The sequence below is a fragment of the Pleurodeles waltl genome, chromosome 7, assembly GCF_031143425.1.
Source record: "Pleurodeles waltl isolate 20211129_DDA chromosome 7, aPleWal1.hap1.20221129, whole genome shotgun sequence".
Taxonomy (NCBI): Eukaryota; Metazoa; Chordata; class Amphibia; order Caudata; family Salamandridae; genus Pleurodeles; species Pleurodeles waltl.
This window is the reverse complement of record NC_090446.1, coordinates 931,325,597-931,352,455: the sequence shown is the minus strand read 5'-3', so window position 1 is coordinate 931,352,455 and position 26,859 is coordinate 931,325,597. Positions and strand designations below refer to the sequence as shown.

The following is a 26,859-nucleotide window of genomic DNA, read 5'->3' as shown; positions in this document are numbered from 1 at the left end:
CTTACTAGGCAACCTCTTATGTACTGTGGAAACTTAAACACCCTTTGTAGGCTTTAAATTGGATTTGGTCCACTAAATTAATAAGCTGCCCTGGAAACACTTTGTGGCCATAGTTTAATGCTGGCAGGAGGGTAGCTGCAAGCACTCTTCGAATAGGAACTGAGGAAGGGCTCTAAATCTAACTGTTAATCTGGCACACTCTTGCAATTATCAAGTCAGTCTTGGTTTTAAGTTTGCAAAGATTAACTTTAGCCCTCATGTTCGCAGTCAGCCATCACTCCAGTGATCATCAAATTGTCTGAGGCTTTCCCGAAGGCAACTATGTTTGTTTTGGAGACTTTCACCCTCATCTTATTTGCCTCATTATAGTTGTGAAGAGCAGATCATGCTTTTTGAAGTCCTACCCTAGAGTGATCTAGGAAGACAATGTCAGCAGCATATTGGAGAACTGTTATTCTTAAATTCCCAATACTGGGTGGGATCAAGTTAGCCCTTTTTAGAGCTGACGACATGTCTGCTGTATACATATTAAAAAGGAATGGGGGAAGAACACATCCTTACTTTAAGCCATTGTCCGTGGGGATCCTCCTGCTTGAGGCAGTTGCAGACAGCTTGACTCTTACCCAAGTCTCTGTGTAAAGTAGCTCTATCGACCTTATCAGATTACTGGGTAAATTCCAACCTTGGAGTTCTGCCCACAGATGGTTCCTATCAACAGAATCAAATGCAGCGGAATAGTTCACAAAGCAAGCATAGAGTGGGGGAGTCTTTTTACTTGAGGTTTGTTGAACTGAGTAGGAAAGTGCCACTATCTTATCTGTTATCTCTGCTTTTGCCCTAAATCTGGTTTGACAAGCGAAGATTATATTAGAAGATTCTGCCCAGCTTTCCAACCCTTTTAACAGCAGAGAGGCAAAGACTTTAGCATCAATATCAAGAACGCCAGTGAGGTGGTAATTTGCTGGGTCTAGTCTATCCCCTTTCTTATAAATCGGGTGTGAGATGGAGCACCTCGAGCTGTTTGGAGTTGTTTGGGATAGCAGGCATTGTACAGAGTCAAAAGGGTGGCTGACCACAGGTTGATATTGTCTTTAAACAATTGGGCAGCAATGCCATTGGGCCCTGGTGCACATGAAGCCCTTATTTTTTGCAGACAAATCAAGACATCCCTGACCGTAGGAGCAGTAGCAAGAAGTTGCTGCTGTGCTTATTGGCTGCCCTGGCTCCCTGGGCTTACAAGGGAAGAGATATTAGTTACGTACAATTTGCTTACAGGAGACATCCAATTTTCCTCATTGATCATGTTAGATCACAGGGCCTCTTGACTAATAAACATCCATAGGTCTGCTTGGTTACCTTTGCCCAGAAAAGTGTAAATGTGTAGACACTATTTTTCTGCGTGTATGCGTTTAAAAGACGAAACCAATTTCATGTGTTCTTTCTTAAGGGCTTGAAGTTGTACCTGGCATTCAGAATAAAACTGCAGATTTTTACTTTTATGGCATAGACCTTTGTTAAGATTGTTGATAAACAAATCCACAAGGAAGCGGTGCTCAGTTCTGGGCTTTATTGTTTCATACGGTTAACACGAAGACAACAAAAGCTCTCTCCTCCTTTTCCAACTTTCTTTCCTTGAACCCCCACTTGGCATTCTAGATCGTGGAATTCTTGGTATGCGTTGCATGCCGATAATTCCACAAGCACTACATAGCCACCTCCTTACCTCCTTTACAAAAACAAAATATATATAATACGATATATATGTCACATTACCAATATACAACATTTCAGAGAACAGACTTTACATAATATAATCACATAAACACTCCGGGGGTCTTCGACTTCTTAGGCCGACTTCTCTTGTTTGAGTATCTTTTGCACTGGCTTTATGCACATCATTTCCCAGACCAACCCTTGCTGCCAGAGCTTCACGAACACCTGACTGTGTCTGAATGCACCCCTATTTACCAACCTTTAGTAAAAAACTACTGTACTCTTCAGAATTTCCTCTCCTTTCCCTCTCTTTGTCGCCTCGGCTATATAAGGCTACTCTCCTCTTATTCCACCGCTCTCCATTTTCCAAAACCACATGGAACTCATGTACACCACGTATGGTCCATGGAATTTCGTAATGCCTTTTCCAATACTTCCTTATTTTACTTTTACCAAATTTCCCCTCTTTATCTTCCTACCATCATTTAAACTACACTGCCTCCTTCTAACACTGATGACATCCAAGGTGGGTTAATTATTTGTGCGTGCCCTGCTACCTCTCATATCCTCAAATGGTATTTTTTTCCACCTTTCAATGCCATTTGAATAAGACCTCTCACCATACGATTACACCTCTCTACAATACAATTTGCATGTGAATTGTACAATGCGGTACGAGTATGGCAAATCCCACATTGTTTTAGAAATTCTTCCATTTCATGAGACACCAATTGAGGTAGTCGCTGGTCGCCAATGTTAAGATCGTTGATAAACAAATCCACAAGGAAGTGGTGCTCAGTTCTAGGCTTTATTGTTTCATAAGGTTAACACGAAGACAACGAAAGCTCCCTCACCAACCTTCAGCTCTCTCTTCCTTTTCCAACGTTTCTTTCTTCGAGCCCCCACTTGGCACTCTAGATCGTGGAATTCTCGGTATGTGTCACATGCTGAGAATTCCACAAGCACTACAACTTTATATCCTACGAATACCCTGCTTGCTGTCCCTTATCAGAGGTGACTAAAAGGAAAGTGGTATCTCCCTTTGAGAGGGAAGAGTAGAGCCTAAGTTATGCAATGCAGCAGATCGTTGACTCTAACCGGTTGTTTAGCAGATTCTCACTCAACTGTAGCAGAAGGGAGGGACCCTTGGCCAGTTTCCAAATATGCAACTTTTCCAAGGTGAATGGCCCCCACTTTATGCACTGTATGACTTGTAGGTGCTCATTTTATTTGAAAGTCCAAAAGTCAACAAGGTGTCCGGCAGAGTCGGACACACACTCAACCCAATACAGAGAGGTAGCTGATCACTGGCCCCAAAATTGGGAATTTCAAAGGACTTCAGATGCTTGAAGAGTTCCGATGAGGCAAAGCTGTGGTCTAGAGTATTTTTCCCCAGAAAGGTGTTCGGATACTTTACCTCAAGAGAGCTCTCTTCCCGGGTATGTTGGATAAAAACCAAGCTGTTCCTGATGAAATAGCTTTGCAGTAGCTTAGTTGTTGGAAATACTACATGGCCATCGTCTGTGGCCTTCCGAGAAACTTGAGATTAAAATCGCCACATAAAATTACACTATACCCAGGATGATCACACAATACCCCCTCTAGGACTTCTACTAGATGGCACATTTTCTCCTGGCCTCCCCGGTCCAAAGACATTAAAGTATAGATTGCTTAGTAAAATTCTTATTGAGTAATCTTTGGTTCATTTGCACTCTAGCTTAATTGACAAACATTTCATTGTTGTCTAATAATGTAGTTTTTAAGTCAAGGTCGCTATTAAGGTAAATCAAAAGGCAACCAAATCGCCTTCCAAAGATGTTTTTCTTCATCACTGGCGTATGAATTTCTATAAATCCAGGGATTAACAAAGGGTTCATAAGCCATATTTCTTGCACACCAAGTATGTCAGCAGTCGTAAAAGCCGGTTAGCTTAAGCGAACTTAAGGAGCCTAGACAGGCCAGCTACATTCCATGAGATAATTTGTAGACAGCAGCTTGTTTCAGACACTTGTTTAGAAATGCTAGGAGCAATGATGGGAGCCACAGGTTAAGACAGACGGTAGCCATTTCCAATGTGGTGAGTTGAATTCCTTAGAAGATTCCAGGGAAATTGGTCTGCTAGAGGGGCCTTTTGTTTCTTCAGTGGAAACGGGTAATTGTGGGGCCCTTTTCTGCAGATCCCTATGACCCATTCTTCCAGAGTCGGCTTGTTTGCCATTATTTGCTCAACCAATTGAGGCGTTTGAATAGACAATATTGTAGCTTCTCTTCCTCTTCTATCCACTCAAAATATCCTCCAATTTTATTATAACTGGCTTTGGAAGTGCTGAGAAGAGTCACAACAAGTTAGAACAGTTCAAGGTACTGTGGCTGCCTTCAGTTTGATATTGTGGAGTAAGTACAAGTTTGACGGACACTAAGTGATCAACATTTTAGCCGGACTGCTCAACCTTTGGTTGCATATAACAGGATTGCCTGTTATTTGAACCCACTGTGCTAATGTTTGCGGTTGTGAGTAGTCAAGCCTGCATGGTGGGATGCTCTGGCATATAGAAGTTTGCCTGAAGGCTTAGTGTGAGCTGTGAAATCGATTGCTCCACAGCATTATTATTTAGCATTGGCAAATTGCAGTGATTCTGTTGCGTCCAGTCCTGAGCTATGTCAAGTTGTTCACCAGGTGAGAGGAAAACTACTTGCATCTGGATCTGACATGAGGTAGACTTTGAAGGAGCAGAAGCCATATTAAAGACCCTGGTCAGAGCTCGTTCCATATCGTTAAGCGTTGATGATGGCTGAAGGACGGGCAGAACTGAAGAATCCATATGGCTTGGATCCTTTTAGTCACTCTTTTTGTCCTTATAGATGGAATACACGTTTGTCGTATTAGATGGAGCCATATTATGGTAGAGTATTTAGCTATTTGAGTAGAATCAATGGCGGTCACCGTGTGGAGCCCCTCCCTTGGGATGCCCTCAGTGCATGGCGTGCTTCAAGTGGAAATCTATGCACGCTCTTCTATCGATAATTCTGCTGAATGTTGATTGCATAAGACCAGCACATACTTAGCCACCAGCCCATTGTACCCGTCTCTCTCGTGCTAATAAATAAACAATTCTCCTCTTCAGTCAGCTATTGATGGTGAACGTTCAGAAAACCTGCAAGACGTGCAAGAATTGGGGTAAGCATCAGCCCCACAAAGTAGCTCAGTACTCGAAGGGAAAGGGGCGATACTATCGTAGGAAGAGAGGTTATGGTGGTCAAACAAAACCTAGTTTCCATAAGAAGGGTAAGACCATGAAAACAATTTTATTACGGTTGGAGTGTGTGGAGTCAAACAGTCGGTCCAGAGGCTGCTAGCCATGAAAAAATACAAACACTGACAACACTGCAGAGTTTCAGATTCGATAGGGAAATTGTACTGCCTAGTGTGTCTAAGTACTATGAAGCAGCGCAAGTGTAGAAAATGACTGGGCATACGCGGAGGCTGACAAAGTGTTTTGGAGAGATAAAACGGGGATGGGGGACACATTGCTACTTACATGCATTATACGGAGGAAGAACTATTCTGAAAATGTACCCAGCGATGCACAGGGTAATCGAAATTTGGAGGAGACAGGCTGGAGCGAGAGACTAACCCCCAAAACCCCACTATGGGAAGGTACAGGGTTAAAAGAGGTCTCCCCATTGCAGAGATTCAAAAGGGTGAGACACAAATGGGATAGTCCCATTCTCATACCTACTGACAGAATATCAGATGACCAAGTCTCAGTAGCTCAAATACAGAAAATTATCCCATGCCCTCAAAAATCACATTCCTCCAGATGAGGAGACACAAGAAAATGTACCACTAGAAAACAGGATGTTGAGCGGCGAGAGTTGAGAAAAAATTGGTGTCACTGACATACGGCACTTTGATGAGGAATACACAAGGTCCACTGACGAAACTGCAGGATAGATGGGAATTAGACATAGGGAACCTAGATAAAGATTGGGCGGAGGCACTAGAATTCCCCCAAAAAGTGGCTATAAAAGCAAGCTTCCAGCTGATCCAGCTCAAAATATTACACTGGGCGTACTACACACAAACCATTTTATACAAAGTAAGGTGGATAAGTGAGGCAGGCTATCAGAAAGGTTACTGAATGGAAGGCTCCTTTATGCATATTTCATGGAGTTGCCCACATCTTTAAGGCTTGGGAAATGTAGACAGCTCAATAGCGGCAGAAATAAGTAAGACCTCAAGTCTGACACCAAGAACGGCATTACTGGGTGTTTGGGAGACCTCAGACCACACAGGCTATCAAAAGACTCTCATAAACTTGGGCTGCAAGGTGACCAAAAGAGATAAAGCCCAGAGATGGGGCCCGGCCGCGGCTCCTGCACACCAGAATTGGGAAATGGGAATGGAATACTGCTGAATTCTAGAAAAAGAAGTGTACAAGAGCAGAGGATGTAGTAAGAAATATGAAAAAAAGTTGGGAGGATGGGAAATGGAAATATGATCAAACACAGACCTGTGACAGATGCACGCCTCTTATAGCATAAGTATAGAGCCAGATAGCAAAAATAACCTGCGGGAAAGGCAGAAGAGAAAACATACATAACCAAAGTAAAAGATATCTGTGGACGGGACCTGGGTGGAACAGAAGGTGGGATGGGACGTTAATGAGGTTAACTGTTTGTATGATTGAACTGTCAATAAAATAATAAAAATGCATTTAAAAAAATACAAACACTTTGAACTGGGGAGAAGAAAGGGCCAAGTCATCAAGTTCTAAGCTTCAGATATATATATATATATATATATATATATATATATATATATATATATATATATATATATTTTCTCTTTATACCCAATTTATTCTCTTCACTGCCTCGCCACATATCTATCTACATTTGCCTATCGTCCTCTCCCTACATAAACAATTATGGTAGTACTCCTACTGAGGTTGAAGCAAGAGGATGGCAATTTTTAGAGCAATACCAAGAGCGAAATCTTAACCATTTTGCTCTGTATGATTTATTTGTAGATTCTGCTCTTGCCTTGGCAAGGATGTCTCTGCATTATTGTATTTTCAGTTTCTGAAATTCATTTCTGATTGCTTAAAACCTGCATTTTCTATGGAAAGCAGTAGCAAACAGATTTGGCGAGGGGTGTCTCCATTTGTGAAACACTGTTGACAGCTGCATATAGGACAGCTCCCAGTCATGGCATTCCTCTTAAGACCTGCTTAGAATGTCCAACCAACCGGTTGTTCAACCCTTGAGTATGTTCTACTTTCAAGGAAATCCTGTGGTGCAGAATCCAACTCCAAATATCTTGTGCTTCTCTGAATAGGAGGCACAATTTCGCTTTTTACCTTGTTAATTCAGGTAAAATATTGTGGTGGTAATACCTATGCGTATTAGGAAAGAAGATCCTTTTATCCTTGGCAGAAAGGTGCGAGTCCCAAAGCCACCACCCTTAATTCCAGGAAATGTATGTGTTTTTTCATCTCAGTTGTCGACTATGTCCCATTCACTTTGAGGTCTTGAAGATGAGCCACCCTCTCCTCCAATCCCTACATGGAGGCTTCTGCTGTCATTACAAAGTGTGGTGGTGCACAGAAAAATGTTAAGCCAGTAGAAACATTATTTTTCTCCATCCACCATTTCACAGCTGTTCTCATTTCCAGCATGATGGTGACGACGTCCTCAAAGGACCCCATTAACTGCTTCCATTGTGTGTCGATTTGTTCCTGCAGTGGTCTCCTGAACAGGCGACAGCTAGGAATTAAAGTAATGCAAGACAACATAATTCCCAGGAACGATTTGTATTCCCTGACTGCAATGGACTTCTTTCTTGAAAACACCGAAGCCATTGACAGCATGTTGGAAATTCTTTCGCTTGTGGGAAAGGCACTGCACACTTTCGTATCCAGAACTGCCCCAAGGAAAGTAATTGGAGTGCTCTGTACAAGGCAGGATTTAGTTTGTAGGATATATATATTTTTAATTTGGGGAAGGCTTCTGTTGAAGAAAGTGCATGTTGAAGTCTATCAGCCAGTCGTCTAAATATGGGAAATGCTGGTGCTCCTTTCTTCTCAGGTTTGCCTCTACCAGAGCCATGCTTTTGGCAAATAATCTTGGGACAGACTTTAAGCAGAAAAGGAGGACTATGAGTTGGTAATGGCTTCTGGCCACCTCGAATCTGACATGCCGTCTGTGTTCGACATGGATATGAATGTGAAAGTATGCATCAAGGAGGTCTAATTAATAATGTCAGAAAAACTGCTGGCTGCAGAAATTGGAGTATAGCTTGAAGTGTAACCATACTGAATGATTGCTTTTTGAGGTATTTTAAGAGGTCTCAAATCCAACACCTGATTCCACTATCTATTTCTTTCCTTGTGGAAGGAAAAAGATTAAGAAACCTGTTTTTCGGTGTTCTTTTGGGACTTCTTCTATTGCTCTGTTGAGTATAAGCAACGTTATGTCTTCCTTTACCAGACAAAGGTGTTGATGTGACATCTAGAAAGGTGGATTTCTCATCGGTTTCTGAGTAAATTCCAGGGTGCGACTCTAGCATAATGTCTAGCACCCAACAGTCTGAAAAGATGTTTCTCCAGTGCTTGTAACAGTAGGAAAGAATGTTGCTTGCATTCAAAGAAGCTGCTAGTAAAAAGGCTGGAGTTGTAAGACTGTCACTGTCTTCTAGAAGGCTCATGCCCCCTTCCTGTACCAGCACACTTTCTTCTGGGGTTTTGTCTATTGTCAGCCGCTGCTAGCAAAGGTCTGTAATGATGCCCAAACTGATAGCGATATTCTTGCTAAAACTGCCCATAGGGCTGCACCTGTTGGTTTGGTAACCTACCCTGAAAAGGTTATGTCATCTGCCCTTGGTGCCACAAAAAGTTTGGAACTGATGTTGCTGAAGCACTCCTAGGGAACTTGCTGTCTCCGTATCAATCTTGATCGACTGGAGAGCATCGTCCACATGCTTCCCAAAGAGATGCCTGAACCCAGTTAATGCTACATCCACTGCCTTGCTACATCTATTGCCTCGTTTTTCTTGTCTTCTGGTAAAAGGTCAATGAATGGCACAAAGACTGACCACATTTGCTGGTCATACCAGGCCAATATTGCAAGGGCGCTGGACGCCGGGTTTATAGTGGTACGTCTGACATCCGACAATGATCTATTTGAGGGCCGCTTCTCAGGCTCCTTTCATTACTTAATACTGATTGCAAGGTTTTGGGGACGATAATTGCCAATCGCCTACTCCCTCACATTTCTTCCTGGTCAATCCAGATTAGAATGGGCACATACCAGGGAGGAACACATTTCTAAATCTTCGACGATTGTTCCACATTCTGGAGGAACAGAGTATTGTACCTTCGGCAGGGTGGTGCTTTCACTGGATACTGAGAAGGCCTTTGACTCCCCGAGCTGGTCATATCGCCAGGGTGTCTTGCGGCGCATGGGGCTTAGACTTAAACTCTGGATAGACCTGCTGTACAAAGACCCAGATTGCTCGAGGGACGATGGGTAGACATTTCACCACTCCATGAGATAGGCCAGGGAACCTGGCAGGGCTGCCCTCTTTCCCCACTCTTATTTGCTTTGGCCCCGAAGCCTCTGGCAGGGATTTTTAGAGAGCATGACCTTGGTAAAGCATTTACTGGAGCACGTCACTCACTGACATTTTGGACCTTCCTGCTCCTTTCCACAGTGGGCAGGGTTTCTATAGCAAAGATGTCGATATTGCCACAGCTACTATTTCACTTCTGGGCTTTACGAGTTTCTACCCCAGCAACTATTTAGGGACCTAAACTCACTCCTTACTGCCTTAATCTGGGACACTGGAAGAAAACGGGTTGCACTGCGGAAATTGATTGCCCCTATGGAGTAGGGTGGTCTGGGTGCCCCACACTATGAACAGTATTATGCGGTTGCTCCTCTGCAGTGGCCCATTTAATGGCTCGGAGGCGACCCGAATCCTGAAGAGGCGCACGTCCGACATCAATTAGGCGATCAGGAAGAGGTGAGCCTCCTACTTCGAATAACACTGCTGGGATTGTTACATTTCCCCGCACTCCAGTCCCAAATGCTCATACCCTGCCATTATGAGCACTACCGGTATGTTATTCTATTGCCGACAATCACGGCTCTAGGGCATGGACCAAGGCTGGCATTGTCACAGTGGAAGATCTTTATAGCCATCAACTACTGATGCTCTTTGCGGACCTGCAAAACCAATTTGAATTACCTGAAGGCCAATTCCTGGTGCATAAATGTGCTGGTGGCATATATTGGGGGGGACCCGTGGAGCGGATTGTGCTAAACTGCCCACATCTCGATTACTACAGGCACTACTGACCCATTGCTCTGGTAGACAAGTGATCACAAACCTCTAACGACAGTTTTCTCACCTAGCGACAGCCCGACTTCCGAGGGTTGCGAGATAAATGGGCGCTGTCCATCGGTGTGAGCTAACAGACAAACAATGGGATAAGGCATTAGCACAGGAGCGTATCTAGGAATAACCACCTGAAATACACCCAATTCATTTATGTTCACCAGGTGTACCTGACCCCATCCCACCTACACTGCATATTCCCAGGTATCCCCATCCAAAGGTCCCATGTTCCCCAAGTGAAGAGACTGACTTTTACAAAACATGGTCTAAGAATGCCCCGAGAATGGCAAGCACTGACATAAATCATGGACCGTGCTATACACTGTGACCCGCTCGCCTGCCTACTGTGATTGTGGACACAGACGCCTAAGAATAAGTATGTTATGTGTTTCCTTGACTTAGGTTTCATACTAGTCAAACGCCAGATATCAATGTTGTGGAAATCAGCTGCAGTACCACCACTATCTGAGTGATCTCCTCAAATGGGCAATGACTGAGGTTGCAGCGTGGAGAGTGCTTTCTGCTGCGTGGAGAAAGCGACTATCCTTGGATGCCTGGGATAGGTACCTGACTGAGGTATCAGCTAAATCTAATGGACAACTCCCCTGAGGAGATATCGCTGATTTTCCTCTTGCAATTGCATAAAAGGGGTGTGTTGATGGTGCGTACCCCCGGGGGAGTGAAACCTCTAATCCCTCCCAAGATCACCCTCGGAGGCCCAAGGATCTGGCCTATGGATCTCGTGCACCCCCTCCTTGCCTTCTTTCAGACTGAGCTGCTGCCGCCTGGGCGAGCTCTTCCCGAGTCAAGCCCCACCCCTGCCACTCCAACGATACCATTACCTGCTTCCCCGTGGGCCTCATTCTTTGACAGATCTGCTTCTTAGATGTTTGTCTTTTGAGGCCAGAGGTTAGACGACGCTAGACTTATCACCCAAGGGGTTGCCCTCACCCACTGCAGACATAGCTTTCTTTTTCTTCAGGGATTTTTGTTCTTCACATTTCCAGTCATGTATCAGCACCAGCATGATTGACGTATTCCAGGTACATCTGTCATTGGTTTAATAGAGGGAGTTGAGTTCTCACTCCTCCATGATCTAGCCAAGAGGAATGGCAAATGGTTCCATCCCCCTTGAATTACATATCCATTTAGCAGTACACCAGATGACTGTGTGGCTTTGCAGAATATTTATGGATGGGTTGCCTATGGCGTATCTACAGACAGCTGCCTGTTAAAGAACAATTACTGTATTCATATCGACCTGGTGATGTTAGTTATGCAAATTCTTCACATTGCAGTATCCCATGTCAGGGATATGATGTCTGTATCTGCTAACTTTCCCTATTTTCCAGTTCTCTTATGAAAAACTTTATAAAGAGAGTTAGTTGGGATAAAATGGTAGCACCTGTGTGTGCACCGGTCGTGACAGATACACATGCATGTGAGAACGTTGCGGCCATCCTGTCAAGCACCTCAAGATAGCAACTCACTGGAATGGCTACTGCCTTCCCAAAAAAAAAGAACAAAAAGAAGCCCATGACTTATTAGCGGTGTTATTATCTGTTTACAAGGAACATGGGAAAAGAAACCATCCACAATCTCTGCGATTCATGTGGTTAATAACACTGCGCAGAGAAAAATCTTTTTTGGAAGATCATCCGATGGCCTTTCGTTTTTTGTAAAGCTCGACTTACAAGTAAGAATAAAGGACACAAAAACTTTGCACAACGACATACAAGCACTAGAACTTTTTGGCCTCACCCTAAATGGCTTGTGTATCCCCATAATCCTCCTTAATGCTTACATGAATCCTTGCAATGTAGTCAGGAAGAAGTCAGTTTATTTCTCTGAGCATTTAATTACATGGAAGATCAACAAAATCTAAAATACAAAGCATGATCATTGTAATTAATTTAAGTTGCACATATACCTGGCAGCTCAAGTAGCTGGCTTCATCCTGAGCTCAGAGGAAAACCCTCTGCTGAAAAAAATTAACTGGGGCCTTTGCAGAGAATTACAAGGCAGCAGTGACAGAAGGCATCTAACAAGCAGGAGGCACAAAGGAGCCCTCGCAAAAAAAAGAAAAAAAGAAAAAAATTAAAAGTGCCAAGGACAAAGCATTAAAAAAATACTTTAGGCTCTTATACAAACATAGCCAAAGGTCGTGGCCAAGATGGAGAAGGAGTAAGACGTGTTCTCAGGTCTCTCTCCCGACTGTGAAAATAAAACACTGATCCCCCCTTGCCCAGACAAGCACCTGGGATGTGGGAGATCCCCAGGTCCGGCGCCAATCTCCGAAACCGAATACTGGAGCACTTCCAAAAGGCCACAACATGGCATCCAATGGATCACGCTGGTTGGAACGGGACAGCAGGCTTTTCATCTGGGGCCAAGCAGGACCTGAGCACGCACCCAGACTTGCCCAGCGGCAGCCACCCGCAGCAGCGACCCGCCACCGCGATGCTCATGCTGTGAGCACCCCTTCAGCCGGCCATAGTGGGCATCCGTCCTACCGCAATGAGAAGGCTGGCAGAGGGGACCGATCAGTGCGGTGCCTGGGGAACCAGCCTAACCCTTAAAGACGCAGGAGGTGCAGGTAACAGACCTTCAAGGGCCAGCGGAGGGGGTCGGGGAGCGAGGTGAGGTGCACAGCCAAACAGGACAACAACACACACTACTCTCAGGATCTAGGGGAGACTGAACAACTGCGACCCACAGCTGCGCTCTGGGTCGGGCCCCTGTTGGAGCTGGCTCGCCAATCTGGCCGCGCTCGAAAAGAGGGGAGGGCGAGAGTCCAGCTTGGTCTCACGACAGCCCGCTAATGCAGCCAGCTCCCCTGCCCCCACACCATAGACACCAGGCCCAGAGACAGCACATCCACGGCCGTCCGACCTGCAGTAGGCCGGGGGAGGTTGCGGCCTCTTCAAGAGCTGATTGAGGCACCCGTGGAAACAGAGACCAGTCAGGACCTCTGGAACAGCGAGGGGCAGACTCCAGGGCCCAGGGGCGCTAGATACCAGTGCTGGGCAGCGTCCAAGACAACCGTGATGGCTTGGGACAGCTGTGGGCCTGCTGGGGCTTGGCTCATGGTGACGGACTGGCCGAGAGGGCCCCAATGCCGGATGGAGTTGTAATCCTGGTCCTGGGGGAAAGGACACACCTTATGACGCTTGAAGCAGCACCTGCTCCTGCCCCGCTGCTTGTCTGCCGAATGGCCTAGACGTGCTGGGTCCTAGACACTGCTACCAATACCTGCTAGACCCAGCAGCACAGGAAAACAGATACTTTGAACTGCAAAGGCTCTTCAAAAGTTAATCGCTTGACGACCCTCTCTTGGTCTAGTAGATTCGCACCACGGGAGGGGGCTGGACCGCCGGGTCCCAGAGTGGCAGCTGGAGAATATAGGTGATTTTCCCAGAACAAGAATTGAAGTATCAATGCACAACCTTCCCTGGTCCCCCAGGGTACTGCGGATAACCTGGCCTCACACAAAAGAGAGTGATCGCGCCAACTACAATACCAAGGGACACAGAGGCACAGACTCACCAGGGCTGGCGTCCCAGACCGGAGGACGACCCTGATGCCGGAGCTGCCCTGTGTGACTCCTGGGCCCCCGAGGCCATGATAGGGACTTCTCCTCTCCTTTTGCCTACAGAAGAACACTACTTACTTCAGGACAAAGCAAACTACAGAAACTGCGCTGGGAAAGACTGAAACCATGGCAGGCGCAACAAAGATCACACAGTTAATAAAGACATACTCTTGCGGCCCATGGGAGGGCAGAGTGAGTGCATGCCTACCCAACCTCCCCTTTATCCCTGCCATGGATCCCCAAGTTGGAGACGACGGGTCTGAGGGCCCGATTACTCACTCCTTTATGGATTCTCTCTTCATGTCCCTTACAGAAGAACTTCAATCGGTTAAAAAGGAGCCTTCCCAAGATCTGAAGATGATCCGCTCTGATGTGACAGAGCTGGGGGATAGGGTTGCTGCACTGGAAGGCCGAGAAATGCCTAGAGTCGAAGAGATGGAACAACTACAACAAATGGTCCTTCGCCTTAAAGAACATCACAAAGAACTTCAAAAGCCCAAACAGAGGACCTTGAGAACAGGTCTAGGTGTAACAATATTAGAATCCTGAGGGGGGAAGGGGGAGGGTTGCCCTGCAAAAGCCGAGAATTGAAATGTGGAATCCTATGTACAAGCCCTTTTCACTCAGATCCTGGACACTCAAGAACTGCAACCGATCCAGACAGAGTTCACAGGGTGGGTCTACCTTGGGCTGGGACAATGCGCACCACTAATATACTAGCGTGTGTCCACGACTTTCCCCTGAAGGAGCAGATATTATGCAAAGCGAGGAACCAATATCCATAAAGTTCACGGGCCATACTGTCACATTATACCAAGACCTCTCTGCACTTGGACAGAAGAAACTCAAGGACTTTTGCACAGTCATCACTTTTCCTTTGGAGCACGGCATCTCTTATTCCTGGGTTCACCCATTTAGACTCTTATTTAGATGGGAAGACTCGCTCCATCAGATCTGATCTCTGAAGAGGTCATGCAGCCTCCTGGGAATCGACCCTCTCACGGCAGAAGACGTTCCCTCTAACATTGGTAACTCAGGTGGCAGGAGGAGATCCGGCAAGCAAAGGTCTCCGCCTTCCCCAGGAGATATGCGGTTAGTCCCCAATACCATGGCCCAGGAGCAATGAGAGGTGCTGGAATTGCTGCAGAGAGACTCTTACAGCTGATGGATGGCAGCACTGGAGGGGAACCTGTGACACATTAAGGTACCGGGCAGGAAGGAGGTGAAGGGAGGCATATGTGGGAAAAGGGACTGAACGCTGGCCGCCACCACGAGTAGAGACTGAAGGCGACAAGGGTCCAGATCTGGCGCATCGCCTAAGGCGCTGATCTACCCGGGGACCTTTACCTGTTTGGTTGCTAAATTGTTTGGAGAGATTATTTTTTTATTTAATGGAGTAGGTACCAAACACAAGAACTGCCTCTTCTGGAGTGGTGTAAATGGACTATATCAGGGAATCCAGGCTATATGTGTAGTAACCACTCTAAGCACATTAATTTTACTGAAGTACAAAGCCCAGCAACCTATGGCATATGCCAATGCAATGGTTAGATTACGCATACTTACACTGACTGTTAAGGGGTTAAACAACCCTTTTGAACAAAGGGCTGTGCTTTCATAGTTAGAGAAGTCTGGGGCAGATGTTTGTCGTCTGCAGGAGATGCAACTAATATCCAACCGGTGGTCCAGAGCATTCCCACACCAAATCTTTTTCTCTGCAGCCACAAAGACACAGCGCATATACCAACCCTGGCGCCTACATGAGACCCTCTTACACAAACCAGAAGTGCTGCAGCAAATCACAACAGCACTGCCGAACTTCGTCACTACCAGTGGCTGTCCTGACACCCCCATCTCCCTTCTCTGGGACACTATTAAAATAGTGATTAAGGGGAAATTGTGTATCGCCATATCTGCAACAGAAAACAAGGCACGGAAAGAGCAGCATGCATCACTCCAGGCCCAGGCGCGAAAACTAGAACCTATTCATCATCGCACCGGAGCCCCTAGGGTATGCCGGCAGCAAGAGGCGGTACAGAAACAATCAGCAGGGTTAGACATAGATGTAGCCAAATATTTCCTGTTACGATTAAAGCACTCATTTTACGTTGGGGGAGATAAGAGTGGATGGCTCCTGGCCAATAGGCCACGTGTCCAACGCCAAACAACAAAGGTTGAAGTCCTGACCAGGAGAGATAGAAAGGACATCACAGACGATCACCACATAGCAGGCACCGTCCGAGAATTGCAGGCACCGTCCGAGAATTCTATGCTCAACTATACCCTGCCCAGGCAATTCCACCAGAGAACCCTGCACAATATACACAAGAAGATAAAATTAGCCACTTCACACTATGCAAATCCCTTGATCTAGACGCTTCTATCTGCATTGAGGAGGTCATTGCAGCAATATCCAGACAAAAGTTACACAAATCACCTGGCCCTGACAGCTTCCAAGCCTCAATATTTTAAAGCCTTCTGAACAATCCTTGCTCCTATTCTTACTAAACTTTTCAACCTTTACACTGGCACCATCTCCTGTTCGATGCTAGAGGCTTTAATTAGCGTCATCCCCAAACCGGGAAAAGATTCAAAGCAATGCGGATCATATCACCCTATATCTCTTTTGAACAAAGACCTTAAACTCTTTACCAGCATACTAACGGCAAGCCTGAATCCCCTAATGCCAGGACTTATAGTCCTTGTGCAATCAGGATTCATTCCCCACTGGCAATGCAGCGACAACACAAAAATGGCTGCTACATATCCTAGATAAAGCAAGCCGTTCTCTGAAGCAGGTGGATCTCTTTTCAGTTAACGCAGAGGATGCTTTTGATAGAGTGCAAGGGCCATAACGGGAGTCAACACTGACACATTTTGGCTTTTTGAGAGTGTTTCCGTAACTGGATCTTCAATAATGATGGCCTCCTTACAGCCACTATCCAAGTCAACGTCATAACATTGGCCCCTTTCACAATCAGTAGAGGGATGCGGCAAGGCTGCCCTTTATCACCGCCGCTCTTTGCTCTCTACATGAAGTAATTTGTGCAGAGAGTATGAGATAGTCTGGATATAACCAGGATCCCCTTTCATGGAGAAGAGCACGCTATCTGCTCATTTGCAGACAACATAATTGTTGCCCTCAATAACAGCTTAACAGCACTCCCTCCCTTTCTATCCCGCTCCTTCACAGATATTGCCAGGCCACCCAACTTCGCTATCTGGTGGACTGGTCACAGACGGAGTCAGAGAAACATTGTCTTTTTATGGACCGGGCTATCGCAGGCATTCACCTGTTGAAAGTCCTGTTCTGCCCACGCCAGCAACAGGTGTGAGACCCGGTCGCCACACGCAAAGGTCTGACAACATTCACATCGCCTTTAATCTCTCTCCTAGGAAAAATGTATTTCACCTCAGGCCTTGACGAGGCAGAGTTTCACCACTGGCTAAAGGCTGGTTGCCGTTCTAGAGATCATTTTTTTTAATGAAGATGGCCCCATGGCATTCGACAAACTGAAATTTCACTATGACCCGCCAAAAATAGAAACATTAAGCTATTTCCAGCTGAGACATTGGATCTCCCATAGCACAATTAAACAGGGGGCTTGTCGTCCACTGAATAAATTCGAGAAATGGCTTCTCCTATAGAAAAAAAGACCACAGGCTGGTGTCAGAATTATACGCCTTACTCCTCCCACTGCTCACACCAGATAAAGCCCCCTCTCAGAGACACTGGGAGCAGGAACTGGGCAGGCCACTCACGATGGAAGAATGGGGTGATATCCACTTCCATGCTAAACACACAGCTACCAGCTTGGATAGCATTGAAACAGCCTAAAAAATAGTGACATATTATATTGTTCCTCTCAAACTTCACACAGGCAATCCAAGGCGTAGCCCCGACTGTTGGCGTCACTGTGGACAGAGCACAACCCTACAAGCCTCATTCTGGGAACCTGCCCTGACGGATATAGACACAGCTCTCGACACATCCTCCCTAGATTCCCAGCCTACACTACACCATACTAGGCCTACCTAACCCTCTCACATACCCACTCAAATCACAGAGGGGTCGCCAGATTGGTCTTGCCCTAGGAGCAGCACACCAGGCAATTCTGGCATTGGGGGAGACCGACAGCATTACCATACATCTGCTGTGGCATATCTTTGAGATAGAAAAACTCACCTGTCATGGCGCGCTGACTCTAAGGAGACATGGGTCCCCTTTATAGCTTTTCTAACTGCTGAGTTCCATGAACTATCCTGCCCCAAGTATTTGCGACTCCTGCACCTTTCTGACCCACCACCATGACTCTAGACAGTTGAACGATTGCCATACAACGTCGTTCACTCACCAGTGGAAGCTATAGGACAGAGCAATGTTGGGTACCCTCTCTCCGGTTGGGTTAAGGAGGAGGGAGTTGTACGGGGAGAATATTTATTACAACAGTACATGACTGAACTTGGAAATCTGTTTGTCCCCGCTGGCTGGTGGATGTAGGTGGGTGTATGTGTATGCTTAATTACAAATAACAGAGTTGAACCATGGAACAAACATCTAGAGAAAGAATGGAAGTTTGTATTCCTCTTGGTAGCACCTGGTATGTCAAGGACAATTTAGGGATATGTCAAATGCCTTGGCAACAAAGCTATCAGTAAAGTAAATGCCATCTCTGCGGAACAATGGACAAAATACGCTACATCTTTGTATGTAGGTCCCAAATCATCCCTTGCTCCCTAGAATGTGCAATTAGGACATGATTTGGGAGATCACACTGAGAAACCAATCTTTTAACAGTGGAGGAAACAAAAAACATACTACAGACAATATGCAAATACAGCGCCTTGGCCGAATGGCCCACCTGGCACCTTCTTTAGGGATGATGCAGTCTTTTGGGCACCATGAATCAGAACCTCTTCCAAGCCTGTATCTTGTCATCTAATATCCCAGAAACAGGAAGGGATTTCCTATAGCATCAAATCTATAAAAAAGGTGATTGCTCAAAACTGGAAAACTAAAAGTTAACAGCTGTGGAGGGGGAAAGCTTTTGCAAAGGTCTTAATACTCGAACAATTTGTTTTACATTTCTTTTTAGTGTAACAAGTTTATTTGCTTACTTTATTAAATCCATGCAATAAAATTACTCTTAATAGAATACAATCCATCAAATACAGCAATAAAATATTGTTTTCTAGAATTTGTCCATTTCCATTTGCAACTTTCGTTACCAAAACAATATGCCAAACTCCAGGTATAAATTCAGAAATGATCGAGAAAAATGGCCTAAATTGCTGCACACGCCATTCTGAAGGAGAGTTGCTAAATATTTGCAAATTTGGTCTTTGACATAGTGGGCAGAAACAGCTAATACTGTTAATAAAAAGAACATACTGTGCAAACAAATACTTGATGCAAAGTACCTTGGTGCCGATCCACTAAAGGAGTTTCTGTTTTAAGCCATCTGCTCTATCCAACTCCTAGCTGCTAAGATGTAAGTTAGTAATCGTAGCACCAGAGCGCCAAAATGCCTGAGCTTTGTAGGGGCCTTGTATCTCACCCCTTTAGCTGTACCAATAATGCCCCATGTCAAGACCACACCCTTACTCACTGGCCCTCACTACTTATTTTTCGTTCTTCAGCCAGGACCTTTTTCGCCACTGTCCTGAGAAATGTTACCAGTGCACAATTTAGTCTTAGATCCATGGGATTAAAACATGAAACAACAGCCTCTCTGCAGGATCTTATTCTTTTTTGGTTCAACACCATTGATTTTATTTTCTAACAGCGAATGATAGGCAAGGAACAGATACACATGCGCAAACTGGGTAGAAGAAAATAACATCATTCTGTATGATCAGACAGGGTTTCGCCCCAAGATGTCCACTAAGCACAATGTAATAGCTGTCCTTTTTAGCAAGTAAAGCAGCAAAAAAGGGCTGTGTCCATTACATGCATGCTTTGTACACTGCTGTTCTGCATTTGACAGCATAAACCGCAACACCTTATGAGCAAAACTTGCCAAGTGGGGGATACCAAGAAACCTGCTTCTAACAATAATCGCCTTATAAATGGATACTTGAGTCCAAATCAAACTGATTAAAACCCATACCTTTCCAAAAATAAATAAAATGGGTTGCATAATAGCACCTATCCTGTTCAACCTCTACACTGCTGATCTACATGCCAGCACTATCCAAAGTGAACTTGTTCTCTCCAAAAATACGGTCATTTGAACTACAGATTTTACAATACGCAGATCTTGTCACTCTGGATCACACCCACATTGGGATGCAGAGGGCTTTAAGCATACTGTGTTCTTACAACATCAAGAATTGCCTTACAGCTGATGGCGCAAAATTCAAGGTTCTGATCTTCTGACAGTGTAAAAAAAAAAAAAAAACACATGAACAGAGAAGGACCCTGGGGCCGCTTAATATAACACAAGTGAATACAACTACCTGAGTGTATGGCTGTCTGACACAAGAAAAGCATTCTTGCAGTCAGGGCAATAAAGGAAAAGGCAGCATAAACAACATGTGCACGGGCAAAACTCCATCAAAACCTACATAGTCCCACTACAGAGGTAATTTATTAGGCCATTTGGTTAAACTGCTACCAGCAATAAACTCTGGACGTCTTGGCTTCCCCAATAGCTTATTGAATGTCCTTGAGCAGTGACAATCCGCAGCTTATAGGAACATTTTGGTCTGCCGAAAAACATACGAAGCATAGTACTGCGACTGGAGGTTGTCCTGGTGCACCAGGAAATTGAGTGCAAAACGGCTATTGTAAAATATTATTATCAGGTTGCCTCTGCCAAAGAAAATCCAATGAAACGTGCACTGCAGGACATCTGCAAAGCAGAATCAAGCCCTGGTCAAATTACCTTCAGACTGCTCTCAACACCTTGAAACTGAATTATGGAGTTACAACTCGCACGATGGTAGCATACGAACAGTTGAAGTGCATCTTAAAAGCTCATGGAAGGCAACTGTCCAAAGCATTCAACCTGCAGGAAGCAATGTACACTGTGGGAGCTCCGGGTTTCCTTTAATTGTATAAACCAGCAGCTATTCAGCCTTACCTGAAGCCCCTTTGGGCAGAACATCTCTACAAAATATACTCTACATGAGACTGGCTCCATCATTATGGGAGTTCAGAGCGCAATGGAAGTCTGTCAGTGGGGGTCTGCAGCGGAGTCATCTGTGCAATATGTAACTGAATCTCCGAGCCACCTATTATGCTGCTGTCCCGCGTTGATAACTGAGACACATTTTGATGAGGCCATTATTCCTAAAGCATGAGTTACCAACCTGCCAGGAAGCTGTTACCTGCGTCTAAACATGTGATGTCCCAATAGAATTAGCTAGAAAGGCAAAAATACTTCTGCATAATAGGGGCCTGGCTAGGAGAATGTAACATTTGAAGTCTGCCAGCAGTATACCACCTGCTGCCAGAACGTTTGATAGGAACCACTTTCATCAAGGCATGCTGCACTTTGGTTTGAACTTGAAATGCTGCCATAACATCTGTATTTTAGATCTAACCTTGCATTTTGTTCCTTTCCTATCTTGCACTAAGTGTCACACAACAGGCAGTTTAAATTAATATGCTGCCATAACACCTGCATCTTAAATCTATCCTTGTGCTTTATCTCCTTTTTATTTTGCATTAAGTGATACAGAACAGGTGGTTGTAGAAAAGGTGTTAGTCAAATCTCTGCACCTTAGGCAAAACCAACGGCCATACACTTTTCACCAGATCTTTAGGAAGGCGCTATGGAAGCGGTTCGGCCGCAGAAACTTTGCCTGTCGGACTGACGGATTACCAATTTGGCAGTTGGGACTGCCAGAAGACCACCAGCACCGCCACAGTCAGTGCGGTGAGGACCGCAGCAGTCCTGATTGGGGCGCCCAATGATGCATATCCTGACATTGGGACCGCCATGTCCATTATGACCTGCGGGACTGCCAAGCTTTCAATGGCGATCCCACCACCATGGAAAGCTTGGCAGTCAGGCTGGTAAGGGGCCCAAAACGGGGGTCCCAGGGAGCATGGCCCCATGGAGAGTGAAGCGAGGGGCCTATGTGAGCCCCCCCCCCCAAAGAATTTGGGGTGCGGGGTGCACACTTTTTCCCATACACAACATGGTGCATGGGCACAGTCCGTCCTTCGTGCCGACAGGTAGAGATGCATAGCCGGCGGTAGCTCCATTATACGGTTACCTCTTTTCTCTTTAATTGCACTGCAGTTTTAGAGTATTTATTTATTACATTGTAATGTCCTGTTTAGGTCCAGCAGAGCAGAGAGGAGGCGCTGCTCTTCTCGACATGCTGTAATCTATTCTGTGGACTTTAATTACACCCATCTCACGCCCATCACTTTCATTCGTTCCTGGACCAGCCTTTCAAAAATTCCTTGATGCAGTTGGTAAATACTTTACGTTTGTCCCGGCTTGAGGCTGTTTTGTTACCACCTTGGAGACTGGCCCTGTTACATGGATTATTTGCACTATCGGGCATGTACCTTAGTGTGGCGCACTATTTTTTCTTTTGCCTCACAGCTTCGCACTCATGGCAGTATATTGTTTCTTCCTCTTCCTTTCTTTCGGGCATCTTGCTGTTCCTTTGCGATGTCTGCGGGGTCTTTCTTATTTTATTTTTTTGCAGTTTTAAGTAGCGCGCGCTCATCACAAAAGTATTCGGAGCGATTTTTTTTTTTTTTACAGTTTTGTATAACGCAAACCCAATACAAAGATATTACAGAGCTTTACATGAGCACAGTGTGGTAAAGTAGTTGCAGATGAAAATAAGTTCACACGGAAGAATTATCTTCAGTATTTAATTCCAAGTTTCTTCTTGAGATAAAAGGAACTCCAACCTCATCCTAGGCATCAGTACTTCCCAACAGTCCAGCTCAGAATGCTCTCACAACTCAGGAAGAATCTAAATGCCACAGGAGGAGATGGAATATACCATACACAACAAATATACTATACGTAATACCGTAACACCAAAGAATGTGAAATACAACCCAACACTAAAATAATACAAAATGATACTACCTACAATATTATTAGAAGCTATGTACAATGCCAAATACAATACTAATACAACACAATACTACACCACCCCCCTCCCCACAAACTATATTACAACAATTCTATTTAAATTCCAAATACGCCCATCATCAAGTTTGACAGCCCCCTTAAACACTTTAACAACCTCATGTACTGGACTAAATTGTGAAATGCTAGACTTGCGTCTTTCTGGCAATTTAACTTTAACTTTGTCCCCAACACATACAAAACATTTTTTCACCGACTTTCGAACATCATATATTTCTTTCCTCCTACACTGATGATATTGGTCTTTCACTTTAGCATTCTCTTTGATGACTTCTTCATCTGCACTAAAAGTGAGATGTTTCCTAAGCCAAGGAGGATTGATTTTGGTATGTGGCACACGCTTTCTAAACAACAAAAAAGGAGTCTGGCCTGTGCTGGAATGTGGTGTGAACCTATACTCCTCAACTTTTCTCTCCACCAAACTTTCCCACTGAACCCCATTGCATTTAGCAAATTGAATAGTTTCTTTCAAAGTTCTATTGAACCGTTCTACCATCCCATTCGTTTCTGGATGATAAAGTGCACATTTTTGTGCACAATACCTCTTGAGGATAGAAAGTCACACATATATTTTGAGGTGAATTGAACTCCATTGTCAGACAAAATCACCCTAGGATTACCCTCCCTGCTAAAGACTTTAGAAAGGAAATCTACTACAACCTTTGAAGTTACTTCTGAAACAATCAACACTTCTGGCCAGCGAGAGAGCAAATCCATAAGCACTATAACATACTTAGAATATGATCCTGAAGAAATGGGACCCATAATGTCAATAGCAACCTCTTCCCAAACTTCTTTGGGTATTTCTTTTATTATTAACGGCTGACTTCTCACCTTGAGTGCTTTATCTGCTAGGCGACACTCAATACATTCTCTGACTCTTCTTTCCAAAGCAATGTCCATACCAGGCCACCAATACGATGCCCTCATTCTTTCCTTAGTTTTGCTTATTCCCTGATGACTAGAATGTGAGAGATCAAGAAGATGTTCACGCAGGGAACACGGTGGAATAAGCTTGTTACCCCTCAACAACAAACCCTCATGCAACCACAACTCATCCCACACTTTTTTGAAAGGAGAGATAGAAACATCATGGCCATCTTTCAGATTTCCAGACTCTAGCAAACTTATCACTTTAATGAGGACTAAATCCTTACCCAACTCTTCACCTCATTCACGTTCTGAAACACACCAATCAGTTATAGCACAAACTTGCACTTCCTCATCCGACCACCACGATGAACAATTGAAATCATCAGATGTTAAACGAGACAAACAGTCTGCCGTATTGTTGTCACACCCAGGAACATATTTCACAGTAACCTGATAATCCTGCAATCCCACGACCCACTTAGAGATGCGGGAGGACACACTATCTAGACCTTTCTTTCCAAATATCTCTTGTAGAGGTTTGTGATCAGACCGTACTTCAAGATCAATTCCCCAAAGAAATTGTCTGAATTTCTTAATTGACCAAAAAATTGCTAAAGCCTCTTTCTCTATTGTGGAATAATTAAACTCTGCACCACGGAGAGTGCGGGATGCTAAGGCAATAGTAATTTCAGTTCCATTCTTTAGTTGTTTCAGCACACATCCCAAACCTTTGTCGGAAGCATCTGTTATAAGACAACACGGAAGACCAGGTTGAAAGCTGTTAAGCGATTGCGCAGAAGCCAAAGCTTTCTTAAGGTCCTGGAATTCCAACTCACAACTCGCAGACCACACAAACTCAATACCTTTCCTAAGCAATGATCTAATAGAGCTCGATCTCTTAGCAAAATTGGGAATGAACTTAGCATAGAATTCTGCCATACCTAGGAACACTTGAACCTCTTTTTTACATGTTGGTGCGGACAATCCTACAATTGAGTGCACTAAATCAGTTTTCGGCTTAACTCCATTATTCAAAATAACGTGACCCAAATATGTAATTCCAGACTGAAGAAATTTACACTTATCTTTCTTCAGTGTAATACCCTTAGATCTAAAAATTAAAAGTACATCTCTCAGCTTCTTAATATGTTCCTCACATGTGTTTGTGAAAACCAACACATCATCTTGAAAGAAACAAATACCTTCCAACCCCCCTAAAATGTCTTGCATAAGTCTTTGAAATACAGCAGCTGCTGAACATAAACCAAAAGGCATGCGGTTGAACTTAAAGACACCAAAGGGGGTGATAAACGAAGTTAAAAGTTTAGAGTCTTCAGTCAATTGTACTTGATGGTACGCCGAGGTCAGATCCAGGATGGAAAAGAACTTTGCATCTCCTAATGAGGTTATCATTTCATTGATATTGGGCAATGGAAATCTATCCTCAACGACTTGTTTGTTCAAATAACGGAGGTCAACACATAGTCTAACGTCACCAGACCGTTTAGTTGCCACAACTATGGGAGCAATCCATTGAGCTGCTTCCACTTCTTGAATAATACCACAGTCTGAGTTTTGCAAGTTCCAGTTTTACTTTTTCTTTTACACTCAAAGGGACGTTCCTCACCTTGGAAACCATAGGTTGAGCATCCTTTTTCAAAACTATCTGATGTTTATAGTCTTTAATGCATCCCACATTGGAATTGAATACATCAGGAAATTCATTCCATAGTTGATGTTCAAGGTCAGAAATTTCTTGTATAAGAACCTGCGGTACTGCATTGGGATTTAAAATAATTCCCAATTCCTTTTGATGAGGCCAACTCAGAATAGTATCTCCGACAACTGGCACATAGACTTTACCAGTAATTTCATTCCCTTTGAAATTAATGCTCGCATTGAAGTATCCTTTCAATTCTATAGGTTTGCCCCCATACGAATAAGGTAATACATCTGGTGACATTAAGTCTACTTTACCTTCAAAAAGTGATTTATAATCTTCAAGTGAGACAAGAGATAATTTTGCACCGGAGTCCATCATCATTCTGACAGAAATTCCATTTAACATGACCAGATCTTTTGGGTACTCACAATAGACAGTAGAAATACATTTAACATCATTGACTATTTGCAAAACAAAGGTTTGATCTTCATTGTCATCAGTCACTTCATTGATTTTTATATTACTTTTGTTTGTAGATTTACAGTATTTAGCAAAATTACCCTTCTTGTTGCATTTGTTGCACACAATATGAATAGCTGGACAGTCTTTGAAATTTGCTAAATGAGAAGGTGAGCCGCATCTAAAACAAGTAGTTTTAGATTTGTTTTTCATGCCTATAAAGTTCTTAGGTTTTGAATCAATTTTGTTTAACGATAGAGAAGCTTTGGATTTCTTTAAAGTTTCAATGCAGGATTCAGAATGTTCAATTTGTTTGGCAACCTTCAATACTTTGTCAAGAGTGGGATCACTCTTGGACCATAGAGGTTCCCTAATTTTATCACTTTTGCACTCTAACATAAATTGATCACGTATACGTTCCTCCATGTTAGCTCCAAAATTGCATAGTGCAGCAAGTTTACGGAGATTCGTTATATAATCTTCAATTGACTGTTCATCCAATTGTTTGCACTTCCCAAAATAAAATCTTTGTAGAAGGATAGATACTTTGGGCAAAAAATGCGTGTCAAGACGAAGAAGAGCTTCCTCAAAATCATTCAAAGGGGCATCTCCAACAGCTCCATCTAAGTTCGACACAACAGGTAAATTATCTAATATTTCTTGCCCCTCCGCACCTAAACAATGTTGGAGAAGCGATGTTTTCCTTTCTATTGATAAGTTGGTTCCGCAAACCTTTAAATATGTAAGAAAAACTTTTTTCCATTTTGACCCAGGAATTGTGGGTTCACCAGGAGCAGACAGGAAAAAAGGAGGAGGCGAGATGTTTTGCATATCCAAGAGAAATATAGAGCAAAGATGAATAATAAAAGAAAGGAGAAGATGTAACACACAGTGACAGAAGAGAACAAATAATTAAAACAAATAAAACTTATGCAAAAACACACTGCATGACAAAACAGAAAAAAAAAAAAATATTTGCTTTAAGATGTTAATAAGTAATATTAATATTATTTGTTATAATTATGAATTA

General features: G+C 44.0%; 2 protein-coding genes across 2 annotated transcripts in view; one reads left to right on the top strand and one right to left on the bottom strand.

The window, feature by feature from the left end:
* GALNT10 (polypeptide N-acetylgalactosaminyltransferase 10) overlaps positions 1 to 26,859 on the bottom strand; it is a 395,118-nt gene that overhangs the window by 204,968 nt on the left and 163,291 nt on the right. The window lies entirely within an intron of this gene.
* Positions 4,849 to 6,491, top strand: LOC138245856 (large ribosomal subunit protein eL42-like). Its single transcript, XM_069199832.1, has 2 exons — positions 4,849 to 5,065; positions 6,430 to 6,491. The coding sequence occupies exons 1-2, from the start codon at positions 4,849 to 4,851 to the stop codon at positions 6,489 to 6,491; spliced, it is 279 nt and encodes a 92-aa protein (XP_069055933.1).